At 49.4% G+C, this 23889-nt stretch overlaps 1 protein-coding gene across 2 annotated transcripts in view; it reads right to left on the reverse strand.

Moving 5' to 3' along the window:
• Nucleotides 1–284: 284 nt before the first annotated feature.
• NOVA2 (NOVA alternative splicing regulator 2) overlaps nt 285–23889 on the reverse strand; it is a 40425-nt gene continuing 16820 nt past the window's right edge. Inside the window, exons 3-4 of one of the 2 annotated variants that reach the window (XM_008988254.5) lie at nt 20789–20955; nt 285–7458 (exon numbers count right to left, since the gene is read on the reverse strand). In XM_008988254.5, the coding sequence (XP_008986502.3) occupies nt 6376–7458; nt 20789–20955 (1250 nt within the window). In that variant the 3' untranslated portion in view covers nt 285–6375. The remainder of the gene's footprint in view (nt 7459–20788; nt 20956–23889) is intronic. The other variant, XM_035283846.3, reaches the window with a different exon arrangement.

Here is a 23889-nt window from a genome sequence, read left to right on the forward strand (position 1 = left end):
TGAGCCACCACGCCCGGCTCCTGGAAGCTAAACTCGAGCACCTGCTTCCCTCAACCACAGTTGCTCCGGATGCTCACCCAGTCCAGAGAGAACAGTCCCCCCTCCCAACCTCCCCAATCTGGGACCATCCTCAGGGGTCCCCCCACCCTCTTCCCCTAAATGCCCAGAGCCCTGGGGGAAAGAATTTAGGATGAGGGTGGAGGTGCAGGGAGGAGGGAGAGGGAAGGGGATGGGTTAAGAAGGAGTGTGTGATGTCAAGCAAAAAAGACAACATTAGACACAGATGCTGAGATGGCGTTTATCGCGGCAAAAAAAGGTGAAGTCGCCGAGGGGGAAGGGGTGGGGAAAGGGGGTGTGGTGGGGGCTGGGGTGGGGGCCATGGAAGCTAATACATGGTGCACTAGGTCACACAACGGACACTGGGAGTGGGTGAGTGGGTGGGGTGGGCGTGGCCCAGGCATGGCAATGGGGGGAGGGGGAGGAGACGGCAGTGGGCCCCAGCCAGGAGCTTCTGGAGGTGGTGGGGAGGAGGCGGGCGGCGTCTCTGGTCGCAGAAGATGGAAGGAATCAGTTAGAGGGGGTTGAATGGAGGCACTGGAGGCATGGCCACATTCCATGAAATGGAATGAGGGAGTGGGACAGCAGGCAGGGCGCCAGCCTGGGGCCTGGGCCTTTTCATCTAAGGACTGGGGAGAACCAAGGACCCTTAGAGGTCCTCCAGTCCTTCCCATGTTCTGATAGAGAGATCATATCTGGAAAGCAGGCTAGCTTAGGGTCCTAAGAAGGATTTAGCAATCAGTTCTCCCAAGACGGCCTTACAGCCTTCCCCGCCCACGACTTCTTCTCCTTCTCCTACCCCATTTCCAACAGAGAAAGGGAGAAGAGAGGTTCTAGCTCCTCTGACTCCACCATCATCTCATTGAGGCTCCTCAGGGAAATTGGAGGATGAATCCGTTTCATAGAAGGGGAAAACGGAGGCATCCTGTCAGACTACACCTTTCCACACCTCTCCCACCTCCCTGCTGGGGAATCTATACATCCCATCCCTCTAGAGTAATACTGATAGCTTGAAATCCTTAGCGATGGGGACAGGTGAGAGGATACATCTTGAGATTCTCCCAAATCGACCCGGGATATGGGCCATGCCTCCAGTGGCCTGAGATGCCAACGTAAAGAAAAAAAAAAATGACTCCCCACGTCCCCTGGCTCAAACCCAGTACAAAAGTGACTATTTACAATGAAGGCGTGGGGAGCATGTAGGGGGCACAGGAAGGAGGGGGTCAGAGCGAGCGCTCCATTGGAAGGAGGCCACGCCCCTGGACCCGCCTTTTAAAGGGACAAAGCCAAACAGCATAGATAACTTATAGAGGATCTCAAGCCCCAGGGTGGGGCGGACCCTAAGGGTGAGGGATAGGAGTGGGGCATGGGATGGGGTGCAGGTGGGGAGGCATGGGCGGTGGGAGGAGATGGAGGAAAGGCAGCAACTGCCCCTAGCCTCCCCCCTCCCCCCTGCCGGACACACAGTTTTCCGTGGGATGAACACAGAAAGGGTTAATCAAAAAGAGTTCGATGAGCGAGTCTGACGGTCGAGTGGGGCGGGCTGGAGCAATGAGGCCGCAGGTCCCGGTGGCCGGTGGTGATGGAGTCACTTAGAAGATGAGAGGTTGGTGGTTTTGGGGGGAGAGGTGGGGTAGGGAAAGGGGTGGGGGAGGGGGGTTAGGCAGTCCCCCCCTAGTTATCTCTGGGAGACAAGAGTGTCCTGTACTGGTTGAGAAGGGATTAAAAACCAGCAGCCTTCATCACCATAACCCGACAGATTCTTTTCCCATTTCCCTCCCTGCCACCCAGCAATCTCCAATGCGACTTGCAGGGGACACTAAGACCGACCATACACACCAGCAGCGGCGCCGGGAGAGAAGTCCCTCCAACCACAGCGTGGAGACAGCTGACCGCAGTGCAAAGGGATCACGATAGCAAGGCTGGGTGTGCCCCTGGCCCGCCTGTGCCCCAACTTGGGTATCTCGATCCCATTCCCCTCATCATGACATCCAGTTCAGGCTTTCACGACAGCCAGCCCAGGTTCCAGACGAAGGGGGCAGGTGCCAGGCAAAGGCCTGCCTGGCTGTCCTGACAGGGTGCACTCAGTCAGCAGCCTGGACGCCCCAGCTGCCATCCTCATCGCCACTCTTGTTGATACTTTTGCCACTGCACAGTTTATCACAGCCTCTAATCCTGGTCTTAAAACAGCAATCATCCACTCAGGGGGACTCCTCTCATTTTCCAGACAATTGACCACCAAACAAAACAAAGTAAGAAGGAGGATGTGGGAAAGGAGGAACAAGGAGGAGAAACAGAACGAGGGGATACTGAGGGGTTTGGTGGTCCAGAGGGGAGAGGAAATACCGCTAGGAGGTAAGCGGTACCCTGCTGTTCCAAGTAGAGGTCCCCAGCCATCTACAAGTGGGCTTGTATCAAGATCCACTTGGGATACCCATAATTCCCACCTACAAGTCCAGGACAGGTGTTAGGGCAGATAAAGATGGCAAAAATCATTGCCTTCTGATCACCACCCCTACTAATTATTGCAGAGAAGCCTCCTTGCCCATGTAGGGATGGCTGGGACAGGGCAGAAGAAGGTGGCCGGGCAGGTTGGCTCAGAGCCCCCTGAGATGGGGGATAAAGGAGGTTAATTTGGCACATTGAACCCCCTCTTCTCATAGGTGCTTTGAGGTCTTTCTCTTGAATCCAGTTGGCACCGCCCCCTAGACTGGCAGAGGAGGAGTTGAGCTTGTCTCCTCCTCCCCAGTTTCCATAGATTTGCCAGGAAGTTGGCAAGTGGGATTCTCCTTGGCTGGTGGAATCCAAAAGGATAAAGGTAAGCTGAAAAGAAGAGCTTTTTTCTGTCTTTTTTTTTTTTTCTTACAAAGATTCTAAGAAAATCTCAGGGTGGGAGGGCTGTGGAAGGGAGACCCAACTTAGCTCCATGTGCACACTTTCAGTGCCTCTTAGGGACCTCCTCAAGGAGAAATGGTCCCATTTCCTCCCCTCTATCCAAGGTCCTCTCCCCCCAGAGCGGCTCAGTTCCAAGGAAGTTTGGCACTTTTTTTTTTTAAAAATGGGGAAATTGGGGAGAGAGAGTTGAGACAGTTGAGGAGAGGAGGAAGACAGACAGAGACAAAGATAGAGACAGGACAGAAAACAATGGGAAGCACATAGAGAAAAAAGATTTTCAGAAAGTCATAGGGAGCCAAAGGGAGGAAAACACTTGGGGAACGTATGGGAAGCTAAAGGGCAAATGAGAAGGAATCGGGAGACAATGCAATGCAGCAAACACTTATTAAGCACCTACTGGGTGCTGAAGAGCAGGGTGCAAGGAGGCCATTCAGGGATTCTGAAATCTGATTGGCTAATAGGGAGAGAGGAAAAAAAAAAAGAGGTGATGGGTTTTTTAATGATCCCCATCCCTGGCCCCACATCTGTGCCCCCTCTGGACAAACTGCAGCACAAAAGATTGAGGTCAGATTGCAGAAGGGACTTTCAAAGGATGGCAAAGATGGTGGAGTGAAGGTAAAATAGGGAAAGGTGTGTGGCTTTCCACTCACCAACATGGTGAGCGAACTAGCTCACTGAGCTAGCAAACTATACCTTTCAGATAGCCCTGGCTGGCTGGGTAGGGGGTCCCTAAGAAATATGAACAGGGAGGGGTTGTTACACAGACACCCCAAGCAAACACTTTTCAGGAGGCCCAGCCTCCAGATACGTATCTGTGTGAGAGGAGTCCTGGACCCGGCTGATTGGGACCCAGACTCCAGCGAATGGGTTTGTAGAAAGCGGCTGCCAAGCAGAGGATGCAAATGAGCTCATTCAGATCCCACCTCTCCACTCCCAGACCTTACTTCACCTCTCCCTGGCTCCTTTCCCTCCTCATAGGGGCCTGGGCGGCTATAGGGGGATACTCTAGCTAGATGCTGCAATATTCGCGTGCGGGTAGAGATACTGTGAAATACTGTAAGGTCTTTTGAGAGGTGGAGGGGAGCAATGACCCACAGAGCCACCCCCACCTCTAACCCCAAGAGCCCCCAACGGTAGTAGAAGATATGTACAAAGTTACATCAAGAATTGTTTTGGCACTCAGATCTCCATCTGGGTTCAGTCTGGAGATTAGGGGTGGGGCGACAATGATGGGAAGTGAGGGATAGGGGAGGAGGAAGTGGGGCCTGCCCCCCACCCTAGCGATGACAGGGCATGGAAAAAAATCACCCCAGTGCCTAAGCTACAGCCCTCATCAGGTGGAAGGGCCGGGGTGGGAAATTCAGTGCAAGGTAGCTTGAAGGCTATTGCTTTCTAGGGATTTTCACATTTTGATTTGGGGGTGGCTCTCTAGCAAGGGGGAGGGATCTCCTAGGCTTTAGGGGCAGGAATTGTCTCTGTGGCTTTTCTTCCCTCCTTTTTTAGGGGAGAGATGAGGAGGCTGGATTTCCCCCAAAGCCATGGAGAAGAGAAGGGTCTGGAAGACCTAGGAGGGGGACAAATGGGGGAGAGGGTGGGCATGGGGTGCCCCTCCCCCAGAGATGCTGATGATGGAACCAGGACACTGGGTGCCCTGCTTTGGGTTGGAGAAAGTGGAGGTGGTCTCCAAGGGGGGGGGGAGATGGGTGGGGTAGAGGGAGGTCTCAGCTATCCTAGTCTATAGGGTTGTCAGGCCCTGAAATCTCAGTCTGCCAATAGGCCCTTAGAGCTGACCACAGCCACAGCACTCAGGGAGCCACTCTCAAACGAACTCTCAAGGCCACCTGGCTTGTCAGACTCCATCAGAACATTCTAGTTCTCCAGAGCCCCTGGTGAGCACACCAAAACATTCTGATCCATCAGACATCACCAAAGTATGCCAGCTTGCTGGGAGCTACCAAACCAATCTAACGTATCAGACCACACGAAGCATTCCGGCCTAAGGGCCCCTACCACGGCTCACTGAACTCTATACCAGGCCACACTGGCCTGACAGAGCCACCACACATTTGGCTCACCTGATTCAATGAAACAAAGCCACGCAGACACAGGCATGCACACAAAAGGCGGGGGTGGGAAGGGGGCGCTTTAACAGTAGTTTGCACTAGGTCCCTCTCCCATCCCTCCCTCCAGGGTGAGTTCACAGACTTGGCATGTTTGAATGGAGATGACCCTGACAATATTGGTTTTTTTCCCTTAGAGTCCTCCAGATTGGATCCAAGTCCCATGCTTTATTCTCTTCCAAGGAAGATCTGCCAGGCCAACACCCACCAAAGAGGGCCGTGGAGGGAGAAGGCAGGTCAGAGACTGGTCACTGCCCAATACAGGAAGTACATGCTTCAGCCTAATGACATCACAGGAAGTGACCTCTAGGCACCACCCAAAGTACATCTTCCCATGATATCACTGAAGTGACCTTCAAGGAAGAGCTCATTGAGACATCACAGGAAGTACCTGCCCTCTTATGTTCACAGGAAGTAACCTCTGAGGAAGTGCTTCCTGTGACATCATAAGGAGCACCCAGAAGCACCCCAGAAAGTACTCAGTGACATCACAACAGAGACCCTCATTGCCATTACTCTAGGAAAAGCCATCAGAGATGCCACAACAAGTTCATCCAGCCTCTCACGAGACTTGCCCACAGGACAGGCCCAATCCCAGAGCTGGCATCCTTCCCAGCAGCACCGTCCCTGCCCCCCATACAACCTGACAACAAAAGAGTGAACATTCCCACCTAGAAGGGACAACTCCCGTGGGAGGAAAGTGGCTGAGAAGATCTGGGAACTCTGGGGTCCTTGCTCCAGATGCCCCATTTCAGCTCAGATGCCTCTGCTACCTCTACTCCCATGGCTTCCCTCAGATCTAGAACTGAAAGCAGAGAGGTGGGGTGTTGTGTTTTGGGGAAGCCCCTCATTCTGGGTGATCCAGAGGCTCCCTCCCCTCCTCCCATGTGGAAACAAAAACTTATAAGGGGGGAAAAATCCTTATCAAAAAGAAAAAAAAAAAAGGAGGGAAAGAAAGAGAAAATAACGCTTTGTTTTCTATTAAAATCAACAAAATGCAATATATACAGATATCACACAGACCTGGGCCCTGGGACGGGAAGGGTCAGGCCCAGCCAAGCACAGGGAGGGAGGAAGGAGGGGTCAGTTCTGGGCTGGGGAGGGGGCTTCTGAGCCCCTTTCCCAACCGTCACTCAATCCTGCCTATGACTACCAGAAGGGGAGGGTGCAGTCGGGCCTACCCCAGCCCCATCCCAAAAGGAGCAGGACTACACCAAGCTGAGGTCAGGAGTTGGGGGGAAGGAGGAGAGGGAGGAGGAGGAGGTGGGAGGAGGGAGAAGGGTGGGAGCACACACCACAGGCCTCATCCCACTTTCTGGGGGTTTGAGGCCCTCACTCCCTGCTCGTAGGTGACCCGCTGACTGATGAGGTATTGAGCGGCTTGCGTGGCCGCGGGGCTGCCCGTGATGGTGACCCGCCGGTTCCGCGTGCCTGGCAGGAACTCGCCCTTCTTGGAGATCTGGATGCGGGCGCCCGTCAGCTCCTGGTACTCCACCAACGTCTTGCCCCCCTTCCCCAGGATGGCTCCCACCAGGTTCTCAGGCACCGCAATCTCCACCAGCTCCTTGGCACTCTCAGCCGCCAGCTTCTCCGCGGTCAGGAAGCCCCCGGCCGCCCCGGCCGCGGCTGCAGCGGCCACCAGCGGGCCGCCCCCTCCACCCGCACCGCCGCCTGCCCCGGCCCCGAGGTAGCCATTGGCGGCCGCGGCCAACGCAAAGGATCCCAGGGCTCCGGGAGGTGGGGGCGGCGGCGGGGCGGCTCCTCCAGCCGGCCCGGCCCCGGCCTCGCCCGCGTAGGATGCCAGGAGGTTGGCGGCGGCGGCGGCCGCGGGGTTGGCCCCAGCGGCCACAGCGGCCAGGACGCCGGAGGCCGCGGCAGAGTTGAGGCCCAGGCCCAGGGAGTTGGTGTTGTAGCCGTAACTGGCCAGCGTGTTAAGCGCCGTGCTGATGGCCAGCAGGTCGGTGCCTGAGAAGGCGGGCAGCGCTGCGGGAAAGGCCCCCACGCCCGCCAGCCCGGCAGGGCCCAGCAAGCCGGAGGCGGCGGCGGCCGAGGCTGCGGCCGCGGCGGGCAGCACATCCGCGGGGCTGGCATACGGAGAGCCGGTGGGGTTGGAGTTGGCCACCGGGCCAGCCACGTTGGCGTAGCTGATGTTGAGGCAGCTGCTGCTCTGGGGGTCTTCTTGTACCTTCTGCACGATGGCGCTCACGGCCTTGTGCACCTGCTCCGGCTCGCCGCTGACTGTCACCACGCGCTCCTGCAGGTTGATGCCCTCTGGCTTCTGGGACAACTGCACCCACGCCCCTGACTGTTCCATTACGGCTTTCACCGTGGCGCCCCCCTTGCCGATGATCAGGCCCGCCGTGCTGTTGGGGACGATCAGCTTGGCCTGCGTTGGGAGCAAAAAGGAGGGTCTTTAATTTAATTTAATTTTTTAAATTAAATTAGGCCAGGCATGGTGGCTCTCGCCTGTAATCCCAGCACTTTGGGAGGCTGATGTGGGGAGATTACTTGAGGTCAGGAGTTCCAGACTAGACATGGTGAAAACTCCGTCTCTACTAAACATCCAAAAATTAGCCAGCTCGATGTGTTGGCACATGCCTGTAATCCCAGCTACTCAGGAGGCTGAGGCAGGAGAATCACTTGAACCCAGGAAGCAGAGGATCCAGTGAGCTGAGAACACGCCATTGTACTCCAGCCTGGGTGACAGAGGGAGACTCTGTCTCTAAATAAAATAAAATAAAATAAATATATATATTCTAAGTAGAAACAGGGCCTGGCTATGTTGCCTAGTCTGGTCTTGAACTGCTGGCCTCAATGGATCCTCCTGCCTTAGCCTCCTAAAGTGTTGGGATTACAGATCTGAGCCACCAAGCTGGTGAAGGGAGGGTCTTTATGGTGGCTAGAGACTGAGAGGTCATTCCCCACCCCTCCTCTCCAGCATCCAAAATCAGGCTCAGCATGGCCCTTTGATAGGCGCCAGTATGGTCCAACTGGTTGTTTAAAATATTAAAATATTTCAGGTCAGATGCTATGGCTCATGCCTATAATCCCAGCAGTTTGACAGGCTGAGATGGGAGGATTGCTTGAGCCCAGCAGTTTGAGACCAGGCTGGCCAACATAGGGAGATCTTGCCTCTAACATTAAATGTTTTTAAAAATTTGACATATATCCATAATGGTTGGTAAATGAATAGCCAGTATTCGAGGTCCCCTCAGTAGCCCCTCAACTATCCAGTCCCATGTACCAGGGATTCTTAGTACCTCCCCTGTGTCTAGCATCTAAAGGCCTAATGGCCGATCCAGTGGGACCCCTCCAGGATCCCAGTCCAAGCTTGCACCGTGGCCCACCCATGCCTTCTAGTATTAAGTACTCTGACTTTCAGCCCTGGAAAAGCCTTTGCTAAATCTCACTAATTTACAGATGAGCCTCTTGAGGTCTCAGAGGTGCAAAGACTTGCCCCAAGGTTCCCCAATTAGTGACTGAGCTAAAATCTAGGCTCCTGGGTTCCAGATCCCTTGTGCTCCCCTAGACATGGTCTTTCTGTCTTTCTTTTGTTTCTTTCTGTTGTTATGGGCTGAAATTGTGTCCCCTCCAAATTCATATGTGGATGCCCTAACTCTCAGTACTTTAGAATGTGACTGTATTTGGAGATAGGGTTTTTAAAGAGGTAATTAAGGTAAAATGGGGTCATTAGGGTAGGCCCTAATTTACTGACAGGTGTCCATATAAGCAGAGGAGATTAGGACACAGAGGCACACGGAGAGAATACTATGTGAAAACACAGGGAGAAGAAGGCCAAGGGGAGAAGCCTCAGAAGAAACCATTTAGAAACCAAGGAAAGAGGCCTCGGAAGAAACCAACCCTGCTAACACCTTGGTCTTGGACTTCTGGCCTCCAGAATCATGAGATTATAAATACGTGTTGTTTAGACCACCCAGTCTCTGGTGCTTTGTTACGGCAGCCCTAGCAAACTAATCTAGTTGTCTAGATCTAATTGGCAGAATGAAATTTTCTCATCTGTAAAATGAAGATAACATGACGCTTGTGTCTGAGAAGGCAGACATACGTGGATGTCTTGGATGCCACACACTGGATCAGGAATCCAAGTACTTAGATTTCAGTCTCCTACTAACTCCAGGGAGGAGAACTCTCCAGGATGAAGAAGTTGGTCATTTGAATATGGTGATTTCCCTCTTCTCAGTTGGAGAGCAGCCCATCCTTCAACCACCCATCTGTCCCAAGCATCTGCAAGTCGGATCAATCTTAATTCCAGTGGGGACATTTCAAAACTAGTCATCTCCTTTTGCACCTTCAAGAGCATTTCTACACATAAATTCTTCCTTCTCAAAAATCATTCCCGAGTCCCCTTAAACCCTGGGGGTGTTTAAGAAATTCATGTGGGTGGTGGTTTTTGGTTGTTGAAGGACTGGGGGCAGATGGGGACTATCAGTGGGCAGGACCACAGGTGTTCCTACCCCACCATTGAGTCAGTCCCTCACAAGGAAGAGTGGTCCCGGGCCCTACTTGACTACTTTTGTTTGTTTCTTGGGATTACAGATCTGAGCCGGGCTGGAGGGTAATGGCTTGATCTCAGCTCACTGCAATCTCTACCTCCTGGGTTCAAGTGATTCTCCCAACTCATCCTCCCTAGTAGCCGGGATTACAGGTGCCCACCACCATGGCTGGCTAACTTTTTCGTATTTTTAGTAGAGACGGTTTCACCCTGTTGGCCAAGCTGGTCTTGAACTTCTGGGCTCAAGTCATCCAGCCACCTCGGCCTTGCAAAATGTTAGGATTACAGGCGTGAGCCACTGTGCCCAGCTGCTATATGAATGTCCTGCTGGACAGTCATGCTGATGAAGAGCCTGTTTTTAAATCTCTGAGCCCTTGTCTGGGCACAGTGGCTCAAGCCTATAATCCCAGCACCTTGGGAGGCCAAGGTGGGAGGATCACTTGAGCCTAAGAGTTGGAGAGCAGCCTGGGCAGCATGGCACAACCCCATCTCTACAAAAAAATAAATAAATAAAAGCATTAGCTGGTGTGGTGGCACATGCCTGTAGTACTAGCTATTCAGGAGGCTGAGATGGGAGGATCACTTGAGCCTGGGAGGTGGAGGCTGTGGTGAGCCATAATTGTACCACTGCACTTCAACCTAGGCAACACAATGAGACCCTGTCTCAAAAAAAAAAAAAAAAAAATCTCTGAGCCCAGAACCCAACTGACACAATTAGACACTATTTCAAAAAAACAAAAAACAAACAAAAACCCCCAAAACCAAAAACCAAACAAACAAAAAAACTCTGAGCTCAGAGCCCAACCCCATGATACATGTAAGTACCAAGGTACTAAGTATTGTTTGCACGGTTTTAAGGGCTACTGAAATTTCCGGGAGTGCAACTACCAGCAAATCAAGAGTGGATTGTGCTTTGTTTTGCTCTGTACTTTACTAAGAGTTTTCATCATTTTAGAAAACTTAGTGTCCAGTATTATACTCTGGATCACTTTACACTTGGCAGTTGTCTCACTTAGCTATGCTTAGGTGTAAGCAGCTGCCTAATTTGTTATTTCTTCTATTGTGGTCCCAACCAAGTATTTATTTATATATTAAAATTTGCCTTGGCCAGGCACAGTGACTCACACCTAATCCAGACTCTGAGGCAGGCTGGATCACTTGAGCCCAGGAGTTCAAGACCAGCCTGGGCCTCATAACGAAACCCTGTCTCTAGCAAAAATACAAAAATTAGCCAGGTGTGGTGGCATCTGCCTGTGGTCCCAGCTACTTGGGAAGCTGAGGTGAGAGGATCACGTGAGCCCAGGAGGCTGAGGCTGCAGTGAGCTGTGACTGTGTCACTGTACTCCAGTCTGGGCAACCGAGCAGACCCTGTCTCAAAAACAACAAACAAACAAAAAAAGTAATAAAATTCATCTTGTATTACAACAAAGCACCTTCCTTTTATTTCTTCTTTATTTTAAAACATCTCATGGGATAAATAAAACAGTATATCCATACAATGAAATATTTGGCAGTAAACTGATTGAACAAAGTACGGATACATGCTCTAGCATGGATGAATCTAGAAAACATTATACCGAGGCAAAGAAGCCAGTCACAAAAGACTACATCTGAGTTCATTTACATAAATGTCCAGAATATGTAAATCCACAGAGCCAAAAAGTAGATTTGTGGTTGCCAGGGAATGGGAGGAAGGAGATTGGGGTTGACTGCCTACAGGTATAGGGTCTCTTTTGGGGTAAAAAGTTCTGGAATTAGATAGTTTTGATGGTTGACCAAATACTGTATGATTCCCTTTACAGAAATGTCCAGAATAGGCAAATCTATAGACACAGAAAGTTTATCTGTGGTGGCCTGGGGATGGGGAGAGGAGGAGTTGAGATGAGGGATTGAGGAGTCCTAGCTAAGGCAATCGAGATTTCTTTTGGAGGCCAGGCTTGGTGGCTGATGCCTGTAATCCTAGTATTTTGGGAGACAGAAACCAGAGGATTGCTTGAGCCCAGGAGTTAGAGATCAGCCTGGGCAAGATGGTGAACCCCCATTCTACAAAATAGAGAACTAAATTAACTGGATGCAGTGGTGTGCACCTGTAGTCTCAGCTACTCAGGAGGCTAAGGGATTACTTGAGCCCAGCAGTTCGAGGTTGCAGTGAGCTGTAATAGGTGACACCACTCCAGCCTGGGTGATAGTGCAAGGCCCTGCCTCTAAACGAAGAAGGAAAAAAATGATTTATTTTGGAGGCAATGCAAACATTCCAAAACAGATTATGGCAACAGGTGTACTATGTGGATATAATAAAAGCCATTGAGCTGTACACTTTACTTATCATGCATTTTATGTTTCTTTTTTTTTTAATAGACAGGGTCTTGCTCTGATACAGGCTGGAGTGCAGTGGTGCAGTCAGAGCTCACTGCAGCCTTGTACTCCTGGGCTCAAGTGATCCTCCTGCCTCGGCCTCCTAAAGTGCTGGGATAACAGGCATGAGCCCCCATACTAGGCCTAGAGCCATATACTTTAAATGGGTGAGTTGGATGTATGTGAATTATTTCTCAATAAAGCTGTCAAAAAGCCATATGAGCTTACATATCTCTATATATGTATTATATCAATAGTGTTTCAGAGAGTAAAGTGGACATGACAAAGTATTTGTAGGAGAAAGCGGGTATTGCTGTGACAGAGCTGTCCATGTTTTGTTCCCTGTTGGTCTCCCTGACTTTATTTTGATTGATTGATTGATTTGACCCAGTCTTACTCTGTCTCCCAGGCTGGAGTGCAGTGGCACCATCTTGGCTCACTGCAACCCCCACCTCCCATGTTCAAGCAATTCTCAAGTGATCCGAGGTCAGGCAACTGCACTCCACCTTGGGTAACAGAGTAAGACTCCGTCTCAAAAAAAAAAAAATCCGGGCATGGTGGCTCATGCCTGTAATCCCAGCACTCTGAGAGTCTGAAGGGGTCAGATTGCAAGTTTGAGACCACCTGGGCAGCATGGCAAAACTTGGTCTCTATAAAAAGTACAAAAATTAACTGGGCATGGTGGTGCATGTCTGTAGTCCCAGCTACTCGGGAGGCTGAGGTGGGAGGGCGGCCTGAGCCCAAGAGGCGGAGGTTGCAGTGAGCTGAAATGGCATTACTGTACTCCAGCCTGGGAGACAGAGTAAGACTGTGTCAAATCAATCAATCAATCAAAATAAAGTGATAGAGCCAGACCTTGTCTCAAAAGAAAAAAGCAAAAGGAAAAAGAATCTTCTGGTTTGTAAGTGTTTGGAAGTATAAGAAAAAAAATTCTTCCTCTATTTTAGGGTAAAAGAGAATAATGCAGTGTAACAACTAAATACAAAGCATGAATGTTGACTGAATCTTGGATTGAAAAATCCTCTATAGCTATAGAAGATACTTAGGGCAATTTGAATATGGACTTTCCAATGAGATAATAGTATAGAATTAGCATTTTTGTTTGTTTTTGTTCTTAGGTATGATGCTGGTAATACAATAATGTAGGAGACTGTCCTTGGAAGACACATGTTAAGGAATGTAGGAGTAAAAAAAAAAAAAAATCCGGGCATAGTGGCTCACGCCTGTAATCTCAGCACTTTGGGAGGCCCAGGCGTGCAGATCACTTGAGCTCAGGAGTTTGAGACCAACCTCACCAACATGGTGAAACCCTGTCTCTGCTAAAAATAAAAAAATTAGCCAGGCGTGACGGCATGCACGTCTACATTCCCAGTTACTTGGTAGGCTGAGGCAGGAGAATCGCTTGAACTCAGGAGGCAGAAGGTACAGTGAGCCAAGATTGCGCCTCTGCACTCCACTCAAAAAAACGGAATCATGAGGTCTACAACTTATTTTCAGATGGATCAGAAAAACAAATCACAAGACAAAAATTGTGTGTGTGTGCGTGTGTACACACATGCATATGCATGTGTTCATGCATGCACAAATGTTAACAACTGGTGAATCTAAGCTCAGTGTATAGGGACTATCCTTAAATGTTTTCAAAATAAACAGGAAAAAAAATCTATGCCCTAACATTCCCTTTTCCTCTTCTCTGCTTTATTTTTCTTCATAGTATTTTTCACTCTCTAACATCCTCTATATTTTACTTTTCTCCCTGTTTATTTTGTGTTTCTCTGTAAAAGAATTTCAAATCCATGAAGTTAGAGATTTTTGTCTGCATTGTTACTACTGGGTTTTCAGTGCCTAGAAAAGTGCCTGGAACGCAGTAGATACTCAGCAAAGGGTGGGAGAATAAATAGACGGATGAAGACTGAAGGATGGCATGCCCACAGGCCCAAGCAGAAAGGGGAATGGGTGGAGGCAGCAGGTGTATCTCACCTGGTGGTGGTGGAGAGTGGTAGAGCACTGTGCAACTGGGCCGCCAAACTCAGCCTGAAGGGCATTTTCTAGATGCTGATTTGCAAAATGTGAAGCATTCTAGTTTTTTTTTTTTGAGATGGAGTTTCGTTGTTGTTACCCAGACTGAAGTGCAATGGCATGATCTCGGCTCACCGCAACCTCCGCCTTCTGGGTTCAAGCAACTATCCTGCCTCAGCCTCCCGAGTAGCTGGGACTACAGGCATGTACCACCATGCCCAGCTAATTTTTGTATTTTTAGTAGAGACGGGGTTTCACCATGTTGACCAGGATGGTCTCGATCTCTTGACCTCATGATCCACCTGCCTCGGCCTCCCAAAGTGCTGGGATTATAGGGGTGAGCCACCACACCCGGCCGAGCATTCTAGTTTTTAAATGTTGGCAACCTCTTCAAAATGTCTAAGGACCACTGTGTAGTATAAACAATGCAATGTATGAGTCAGGCTACCCATTTGAAGTCTGTGCATACAAATTCCCAAAGAGCTGCCTTAGACTGTGGAGTCACCTGCTTGGGTTTAAATCCTGGCTTTCCCACCGATGCTGGGCAAGGGACCTAACCTCTTTGAGAATCAGTTTTCTCATTTGTAAAACAGGGATATTCAGACTTCCTCCATAGGACTATTATGAGGCTTAATTGAGCTTATGCATGAAATGGTGAGCTTGAAATCCAAGCACAACCACAAGTAGCTGGAACTGAGTGTGAGCTGTGTCCTTCAGGTGACTCACAACTGCTACCATTGGCAGATTACACCTCAGTCCCCATGTTTCTGCTTGGCCCTGTGGGCGATGTCATCATCCATTCATTCAAATAAGCAACATGTGCTGAGCACCTACTGTGTGCCAAGCATAGGGCATCATACATGTGTGCAATTAACATATGCCCATAGAAGCACTCAGTAAATGATTATTGTCATTGTTATCCCCATGGATGGAGCTGGACCTAAATCCCTCATCTGTGGTACAGCTATTATGGCAAACAGTCTGGCAGTCCTTCAAAAAGTTGAACATAGATTTATCATATGTCTCAACAATTCCACCCTAGGTATCTTCCAGAGAGCTGGAAACATATATCTAAAAAAATTTGTACATGAATGTTCAGAAGCATGACTCATCATAGCTTAAATAGAAACAGCTGGGCACGGTGGCTCACACCTGTAATCCTAGTATTTTGGGAGGCCGAGGTGGATGGATCATGAGGTCAGGAGTTCAAGACCAGCCTGGCCAAGATGGTGAAACCCCGCCTCTACTAAAAATACAAAATTTAGCCTGGTATGGTGGTGGGTGCCTGTAATCCCAACTATTCGGGAGGCTGAGGCAGAGAACTGCTTGAACCCGGGAGGCAGAGGTTGCAGTGAGCCAAGATCACACCACTGTACTCCAGCTTGAGTGATAGAGCAAGACCCTGTCTCAAACAAACAACAAACAAACCGACAAAACAAAGGGAGGAACAACCCAAATGTCTATCAACTGATGAACAGACAAGCAAAATGTGGTCTATCCATACAATGAAACATTGTTTGGCTATAAAAAGTAGTAACGTTTTGACACATGCTACAATATAGATAAATCTCGAAAGCATTAGGTTAAGTGAAGAAAGCCAGACACAAAAGACCATATATTATACGATTCTATTTATATAAAAGATCCAGAATAGGCAAATCCACAGAGACCAAAAGTAGATTAGTAGCTGGAAGAGGCTGAAATTAGGATCTGGGGGAATGGTGACTGACTGCCGATGGGCACGGGGTTTCTTTTTGGCGTGATGAAAATGTTCTGGAATTAGATGGTAATTGATGTACAACTCTGTGAACATACAACAAAACTACTGAACTGTATACTTCTAAACAGTAAAGTTTATAGTATGCAAATTAAATCTCAACAGAGCTGTTTTTTTTTTTTTTTTTAAATCACCAGAAAAAACCAACAGCCTGACAAATCAAAGGGATGGAACGGCATGTTCACAGCCAGAACCAGGAGTAATATGGTATTTCGTCTGTGATGCAGTATTTTAGAGCAGTGGAGGAAGGATAAATTAGCCAAGAAAAGGTTTGAGTATAAGGGGTTAATCATATGGGAAAAATAAAGTTAGGTTTTTAAAAAAAAATTATTTATTTTATTTTTTAATAGAGATGGGGTTTCTCCATGTTTGTCAGGCTGGTCTCGAACTCCTGACCTCAGGTGATCTGCCCGCCTTGGCCTCCCAAATTGCTGGGATTACAGCATGAGCCACCTTGCCCAGCAAAGTTCGGTTTGAAGAAAATTCCCACCTCTTCCATCTCCTAGATGGCGGCCTATAAAAGTCCCTTTACTTCGCAGAGCCTCTTTTTCCCTATCTGTAAATGGACATACCATTCCTGATCCAAACAATCTCTGCAAATATTCCGTGAGACACTGGCAGCCTGCTCTCTGGTAGCCACTTAGTCAGCAGGGTTGCTGCTTTTACAACACAGCAAGGTCCAAGTCTTAGGTTTTTGTTTTTGGCTTTTTTTTTTTTTTTTTTTTTAGACAAAATCTTGCTCTGTCAACCAGGCTGGAGTGCAATGGTGTGATCTTGACTCACTGCAACTTCCACCTCCCAGGTTCAAGTGGTTCTCCTGCCTCAGCCTCTGGAGTAAGCTGGGATTACAGGTGCCTGCCACCATGCCCAGCTAATTTTCATATTTTTAGTAGAGATGGGGTTTCACCATGTTGGCCAAACTGGTCTTGAACTCCTGGCCTCAAGTAATCCACCCGCCTCGGCCTCCCAAGGTGCTGGGATTACAGGTGTGAACCACTACATCCAGCCTCCTAATTTGTTCTTTAGTAACTGTGTGACCTTAGGCAAATGTCTTCACCTCTCTGTGCCTCACCTTTTTCATCTCCAGCATTAGCATAACCACACCTACCCTATATTATTATTGGAAACCTTCTCCTTTCTCTCTTTTTTTTTTTTTAAGACGGAGTCTTGCTCTGTCACCCAGGCATGATCGGTGCAGGGGCATGATCTCGGTTCATGGCAACCTCTGCCTCCCAGGATCAAGGGATTCTCTTGCTTCAGCCTCTTAAGTAGCTGAGACTACAGGCGTGCGCCACCATGCCCAGCAATTTTTCTAGAAAATGGGGTAATAATAACACCTTTCTTAGGGTGTGGTAGAACAAGCAATTTTTTTGTATTTTTAGTAGAGAAGGGGTTTTTGCCATGTTGGCCATGCTGGACTAGAACTCCTGACCTCAGGTGATCCATCCGCCTCGGCCTTTCAAAGTGTTGGGATTACAGGTGTGAGCTACTACTCCCGGTCTGTTATTGGAAACTTTCAATGACTAAAGTGATGCCCAGTGCCTAGCACATGGGAAGCCCTAAGACAGTGGCAGCTGCCTTCATAGTAGACCCTGAATTCTAGAACCACAGCATCTTAGAAAGATCCGCAGGTGCAGACTTGCAGAATGTTGGAATCCCAGGACATCAGAACCGTAGAATCTTAGATAAAACATGCTTAGAATCTTAGATAAAACATGCTTAGAATCTTAGATAAAACATGCTTAGAATCTTAGATAAAACATGCTTAGAATCTTAGATAAAACATGCTTAGAATCTTAGATAAAACATGCTTAGAATCTTAGATAAAACATGCTTAGAATCTTAGATAAAACATGCTTAGAATCTTGGAATCACAGAGCCATAGAACTGTTGACGTTTTAGAGCCAGAAGGACCACAGACCGTCTGCCCCAGTGATTTGCAAGCCCATGGAAATTTTCAACTACCACTACTGCTACCACTACTGCTACTACCACCAATAACAAAAAAGCAGCATCAACAGCTAACACAGTTTAATGCCGTAACTTATCTGGGTTCCACCACAACCCTAAGAAAGGTGTTATTATTACCGCATTTTCTAGATTGGGAAATAGAGGCACAAAGAAAGAACTTGTATAAGTTCTTTCACAGGTTGTGAGCAGTAGAGTCAGGATCTGATCCCAGGCCAGAGTCCATGCTCAGATTCCTAAGCCTTACCGGAAATATTGATTCAGTGGTTCTGGGCTAGGACCCATGAATCTGCATTTTAAGTTACCCAGAGGACTCAGATATCAGCTAGGGCTGAGAACCAACCACTGGTGTAACCCAGAGGTGGCAATCTGGTGATCTTCAGGCCCCAGTCAGGCTACAGCCATATATATATATATATATTTTACCTTCATAGTGTTTTAAAACAGAGTTGGCCTAGTGCAATGGCTCATGCCTGCAATCCCAGCCCTCTGGGAAGCCAAGGTGGGTGGATTGCTTGAGTCCAGGAGTTTGACACGAGCCTGGGCAACATGGTAAAACCTTGTCTCTATAAAAAATACAAAAATTAGCTAAGGGATGGGCGCAGTGGCTCACACCTGTAATCCCAGCACTTTGGGAGGCCGAGGTGGGTAGATGACCTATGTTCAGGAGTTCAAGACCAGCCTGGCCAACATGGTCAAACCCCGTCTCTACTAAAAATTAGCCAGGCATGGTAACAGAAGCCTGTAATTCCAGCTACTTGGGAGGTTGAGGCAGGAGAATCATTTGAGCCCGGCAGGCGGAGGTTTCAGTGTGCCAAGACCATGCCATTGTACTCCATCCTAGGCAACAAGAGCGAAACTCCATCTCAAAAAAATAAAAAACGAACAAACAAACAAAAACCAACACAAAAATTAGCCAGGCATGTTCGTGTGCACCTCTAGTTCCAGCTATTCAGTGGGCTGAGGCAGTGAGGTGGGATGATTGCTTGAGCCTGGGAGGTCAAGGCTGCTATGAGCCTAGATCACACCATGCACCCCAGCCTGATGACAGAATGAGACTCTGTCTCAGACAAATATATATTAATAAATGAAAAAACCAGAGTCAACATTTTAAAGTCAGGTGATCTAAAAATGTCTGGCTTCTTTTGAAAAATTTGGAAGACGTGGTAGCACTACGTCCATGTTCCCAAAGTGCAAGAATTGGGTGGAGTTGAGTGGCAGCCTCTACCTTTAAAGATGGCATACCCTTTCCAGAGAGTAACAATCCTCAAGCATTTTGTTCCCTTTTTGAATACTTTAGTTATTTAATTTGTAATTTGTAATCCTTGGTTTGGCCCAGCCACTGTACTGTAATAAAAGAGAAACTGAGGCCTAGAGAAGGAAAAGGGCTCTGAGTAACAGAGCAAGTCCAAGGCAGAAAAGAAGGAGACCTGTTTCCTGACTCAAAAATCTCATAACAATAACAACAGAGAACATTCTTTGGGCTTACTTTCTATGCATTACACACACAAGCTATGTGCTTTTCAAACATCAACGAACACTAACCACCACTCTTACTTAAGGAGGCACCATAATGAATCTCATTTTACAGATGAGAAAAACGAGGCATGGAGAAATCAAAGTCACTTGCTCAAGGTCACACAGGAAGAAAGTACTGTACGGAGAAGCATTCAACTCAGCAACAGAGCCCCGAGCCTGAGTCTTCAGCTGTGATCTCAGTCTTTGGAACGCTCGAGTAACAAGGCAGAAAATAAATCGTGGTTCTATAACCTTTAGACTCCACTGTTTCAGAGCTCCTGTGGATTAGGGGGGAGGCGGTGGAAGGCTCAGGCACAGATGGTGCTGACCCCATTTTTCCCTGCAACATTCACAAACTCCTGATGAACCCTGAGTCCCTTGTGGCCACGACCAAGGCAGAGGGAAGAGGCAATGCCCTCACCTCCCTCTAAACTGTGGATAACTTGTGCCCTGCTGGTGGGAAGGGATTAGGGAGAAACCTGTCGGGGAGCGAGGAGCGGAGTCGCTTCAGCACCAAGGACAGCGGCCGCGATCCACGCCCCAAACCCGCTGTCTTTTTTTGGGGAGCTCTCCACCCTGCAACGCTCCTCCAGGGTTCTCCGCCCACTGTTTCCCCAAGAGCTTGGGGAAACTCAGGCTCGTGGTCTGCTTCACCTCAGGCAACGTCAGGACTCAAGAATTCTAGATTCCTTTTAACGACGCCCTCTCTCCTGTCTGCCTCTAGGTAGACGTTAAGGAGCCCTCGCAAGGCGCAGTCCGGCCAGCCTAGGGGTTTTCGCCCCATTGCACGCAATGGGGTACGCAAGCACAGGGGGGTGGGAACGTGAGAGAAAATGGGAACCAGCCCCGCGTTCCCGTTCCTTTACCCACTTCCGGGTCCAGACCTCGGCGGCCCGGGGCTTTGATGGGCACCCACCTGCCCGGGGCGCACCGTCGTCACGGAACCGGAGAGGCCCGGGAAGCGATTGGCCACTCCCTGTCACGCCCCTAGCCACCGCTTCCCCGTAACCGAGGCAACGGAGGGGCGCTACCCTCCCTCTTCCATTCCTTTCTGGAGAGGGCTGTGTAGAAGAGGAACCCACCTCCTCTCTCGTTAATGAAACACCACGTCTACCCCCAAACGTTAATTATGGAAGGAAGGAGGATGAGAGGCCATTTGTAATTACACTCTTCTGGATGTGGCTGAGCTGTCACTGAGGTAACTTCCGGTGATAACAGGAAGTGGGAGGCAGGTCGTTCAGCGAGACAATGGGATGAGGTGGAAGGGAGAAGCGGAACTAGAGAATCCTAGGAAGGAAGGATCAATCAGTAGGGGATCAGGCCACATTCTCCCAGATCTTCACTGCCTCTCTGAATCAAGCCCATTCCAAGTGGTCTGGAGTCTTTTCTACACTATTAGAGCTTACTCCCTAAGAATAATACTAACCACTGCCGTGTGGTCTTTGACTGATGAGGTTTTTATCAGCTTTGTCCCATTGAACCTCATAGTAATGCAGTGGTGTGGGAGGAATGTTTCTTCGTGAATGTCACCAGCTTTACAGTAACCCAGTCTCTGCCCCAGCTGACCTGCTTGGCTCTGTCGGGGTTCATCGTGGTTTGGGGTTGAAGGATGTTGACCACCTCAGGCTTGGTCATCGCTTGTGGGATTTCTCGGACCTTCTCGGCAATAAAGCTGTGCACAGCATTCAAGGCCTCTGCCGTGCCCTGTACTAGGCATACCCGCTCTGTGGTTCCTGTTGAGCAAGGGAGAGAAAGGGCACACTCATCAGACAGGAATGGGGGCATTCCTGAGAGACAGGCCCCATTTAATGGAAGGGTAAAGTTGAGGTCCAGAGAGTGGACCTGACATCACACGGTGAGCCTGGGGGGCTCCCAGGCCATGATGGGTAGCTGGGAGAATGAGTGGAATCCTGTTTTAAAATCTGCATTTCATCTCCCTCCCCTAAAACAACCTCTAGGGATGGAAGAAAGATGCTTAAGTGTTTTGCGATGCCCACAGCAGCCCGGGGCAGGGGAGACAGGGCTCAGCTGCCTCTTCTCAGTTCTTGTGGCTCCCCGGTTGCTTTGGCAACCATTCACTCACTCCGCTCCCCTCCCCTTCTGGAAGCAGAGAGCTCAGGCCTGCAACGGTTGCCACAGTAACTGGAACCCCCTTATCGGTCTGGCTGGCCGGGTCCTCAGCCCACCCCCAGGGGGACGAGGGACGAGGCCCTGTTGTCATGGCAACCCCTGAAAGCCTGCAGCGTCGGCCTCTGGGCTTTTTGGAGAGGATGGGGGAAGAGCTGGGGGATGGGGGAGGCAGGGGAGAGGCCTGAGTGCCTGTCTGAGCCCACCAGATGGAGGGCTGAGGGGTGGGGGAGGGCAGGGGTGTGGACAGGGGAGAGCAGGGTGGGTCAAAGACTACTCTTGAAGGAGTAGGGACCAAGGAACTGGGGAGGGAGGTGAGTGGGTGTCTTTCCTGGAGATTCTCCAGATACTGGCTATGGCTCTGTCCTGGGCATCCTTCTCATTTCTGCATGAGTGTGTTGGGTGGGGGGGAATGGGGAAGAGAGAAACTGGGGGGGTGTTAAGATACGTGTGTGGGAGAGACTCTGGGTGACACTGTGACTAGTGTGTGTCTGCGAGGCTGGTGAGTGGTGTGGTGTGTGTGTGTGTGTGTTTGGGCAGGACTGGCTAGATGATCCTAATCTGTGTTTGTAGAAGGTAAAGTGCGAGACTGCCTTATAAACAGACCATGTAACACAGTGATTCCAGTGAAGATGTTTGTGTGCCCTTGTGTGTGGGACAGACTTTGGTGTCGCTTTGATGATCAAGGTTATGTAGACTCTTTGTGAGACAGAGCTGAGTGTATGTGAGAGTTTGAGAGAAAGAAACAAAAGAGTCTCACAAAGTGGCATTGAGGCTGCACAATAGATATATACCACTTTGAGACTGGATGGCAGTGTGTGTGTGTCTGCATCTGTGTGTGTACGTGTGTTTGTGAAAGTGAAAGAGACGGACACACTTCTGGATGTTTCTAAGACTATTTGGATGATGTGTATGTGTGTGTGTGTGTGTGTGTGTGTGTGTGTAGGAGACAGGCAAAACCCTAGGATTGGTGTGTGTGAACATCAGAAGGAGAGAAAGAGACAGACAGGTAGACTCAGGATTGTAGGACTTTTTGGATGACTGGTGTGTTTGTGTATGTGCGTGTCTGAGCGTGTGAACTAATTACAGTGAGACAAAGAAAACTTGACCGATCTCTATGAGAATAGGTATGCCTGGGTGAGCCAGGATATGTGTGATGTGTGGAGTGCGAGTGTGTGTGTCTCTCTCCCTGAAGGGGATCCTGCCCCTGAGAAGGCAAAAGATCTTGAGTGTGGCTGGGCACAGTGGCTCAAGCCTGTAATCCCAGCACTTTTGGAGGCTGAGGCGGGCAGATCACAAGGTCAAGAGATTGAGATCATCCTGGCCAACATGGTGAAACCCCGTCTCTACTACAAATACAAAAAATAGCTCGTTGTGGTGGTGCGCACCTGTAGTCCCAGCTACTCAGGAGGCTGGGGCAGGAAAATCGCTTGAACCCGGAAGGCGGAGGTTGCAGTGAACCAAGATCATGCCGCTGCACTCCAGCCTGGTGACAGAGCAAGATTCCATCTCAAAAAAAAAAAAAAAAAAACAACAAGGGATCTTGAGTGTGTGCCATGTGCCTGTGTGTCTGGGATACCTGGGGTGTGTGTCAGTGTCTGGTGGCACTTCAGTGCAGCACGCCGTTGCCACTACCCTGACTCCTCAACTGCCGTTTCCCAGTCTGGCAGGCCAGCCTCGCCATGTGTCTGGGCGTCACTGTCTGTGGGTCACTTGTGTAGCTGACATCCCCCACCCACTTTGGGTCATGTTCCTCACTCTTAATACCCCGCCACCCCAGAACAATGGCTTGGTCTGAGCCAAGGGTGAGTCAGCCTGCAGTCTGCCTCCGTCTGGTGTAAATAGGAAAGGGTGTGGGTTGGGGTGGGAACTGGGAGGCGGGGTAGAGAGAGGTGGATGCCCCAGGAAGAGCTGGCCGAGGGTTTGCATCTCTGTAAAGCTTCCTTCCAACTCAGAAGTCTTTAACCTCCCATCCCCTCGTAGTTCTTATAAGGGGACCCACAGGGACTTTGAGGGGGGATTCGGTTAAGCCCCAAAAGTATCTAATAATAACAGCTGACCCTTATACAACCCAAGTGTCAGGTACCATTCTAAGTACTTTTTTATTTTTATTTTTCTGAGACAAGAGTCTCGGCTCTCTCACCCAGGCGGCAGGGCAGTGGTACAATCTCGGATCGCTGCAACCTCCGCCTCCCAGTTCCAGTGATTCTCCTGCTTCAGCCTCCTGAGTAGCTGGGATTACAGGTGTGCGCCACCACACCGGTCTAATTTTTGTATTTTTTGTATAGATGGGGTTTCACCAGGTTGGCCAGGCTGGCCTCAAATGATCCACCCATCTCAGCCTCCTAAAGTGTTGGGATTACAGATGTGAGCCACCATGCCTGGCTAAAGCACTTTATATATACGTGTTCACTTAATATATGAAGTAGGCAATATTTCTACTTCATATAGTCCCTGATTCCCTGCTAAGGACACTGAAGCAAGAGAGGGCTCAAGATTTGTTCAAGTTCACTCAGATGGTAGTGAATGTTCAGGGTTTT

This window comes from Callithrix jacchus, chromosome 22, assembly GCF_049354715.1.
Source record: "Callithrix jacchus isolate 240 chromosome 22, calJac240_pri, whole genome shotgun sequence".
In the NCBI taxonomy this organism is placed as follows: Eukaryota; Metazoa; Chordata; class Mammalia; order Primates; family Cebidae; genus Callithrix; species Callithrix jacchus.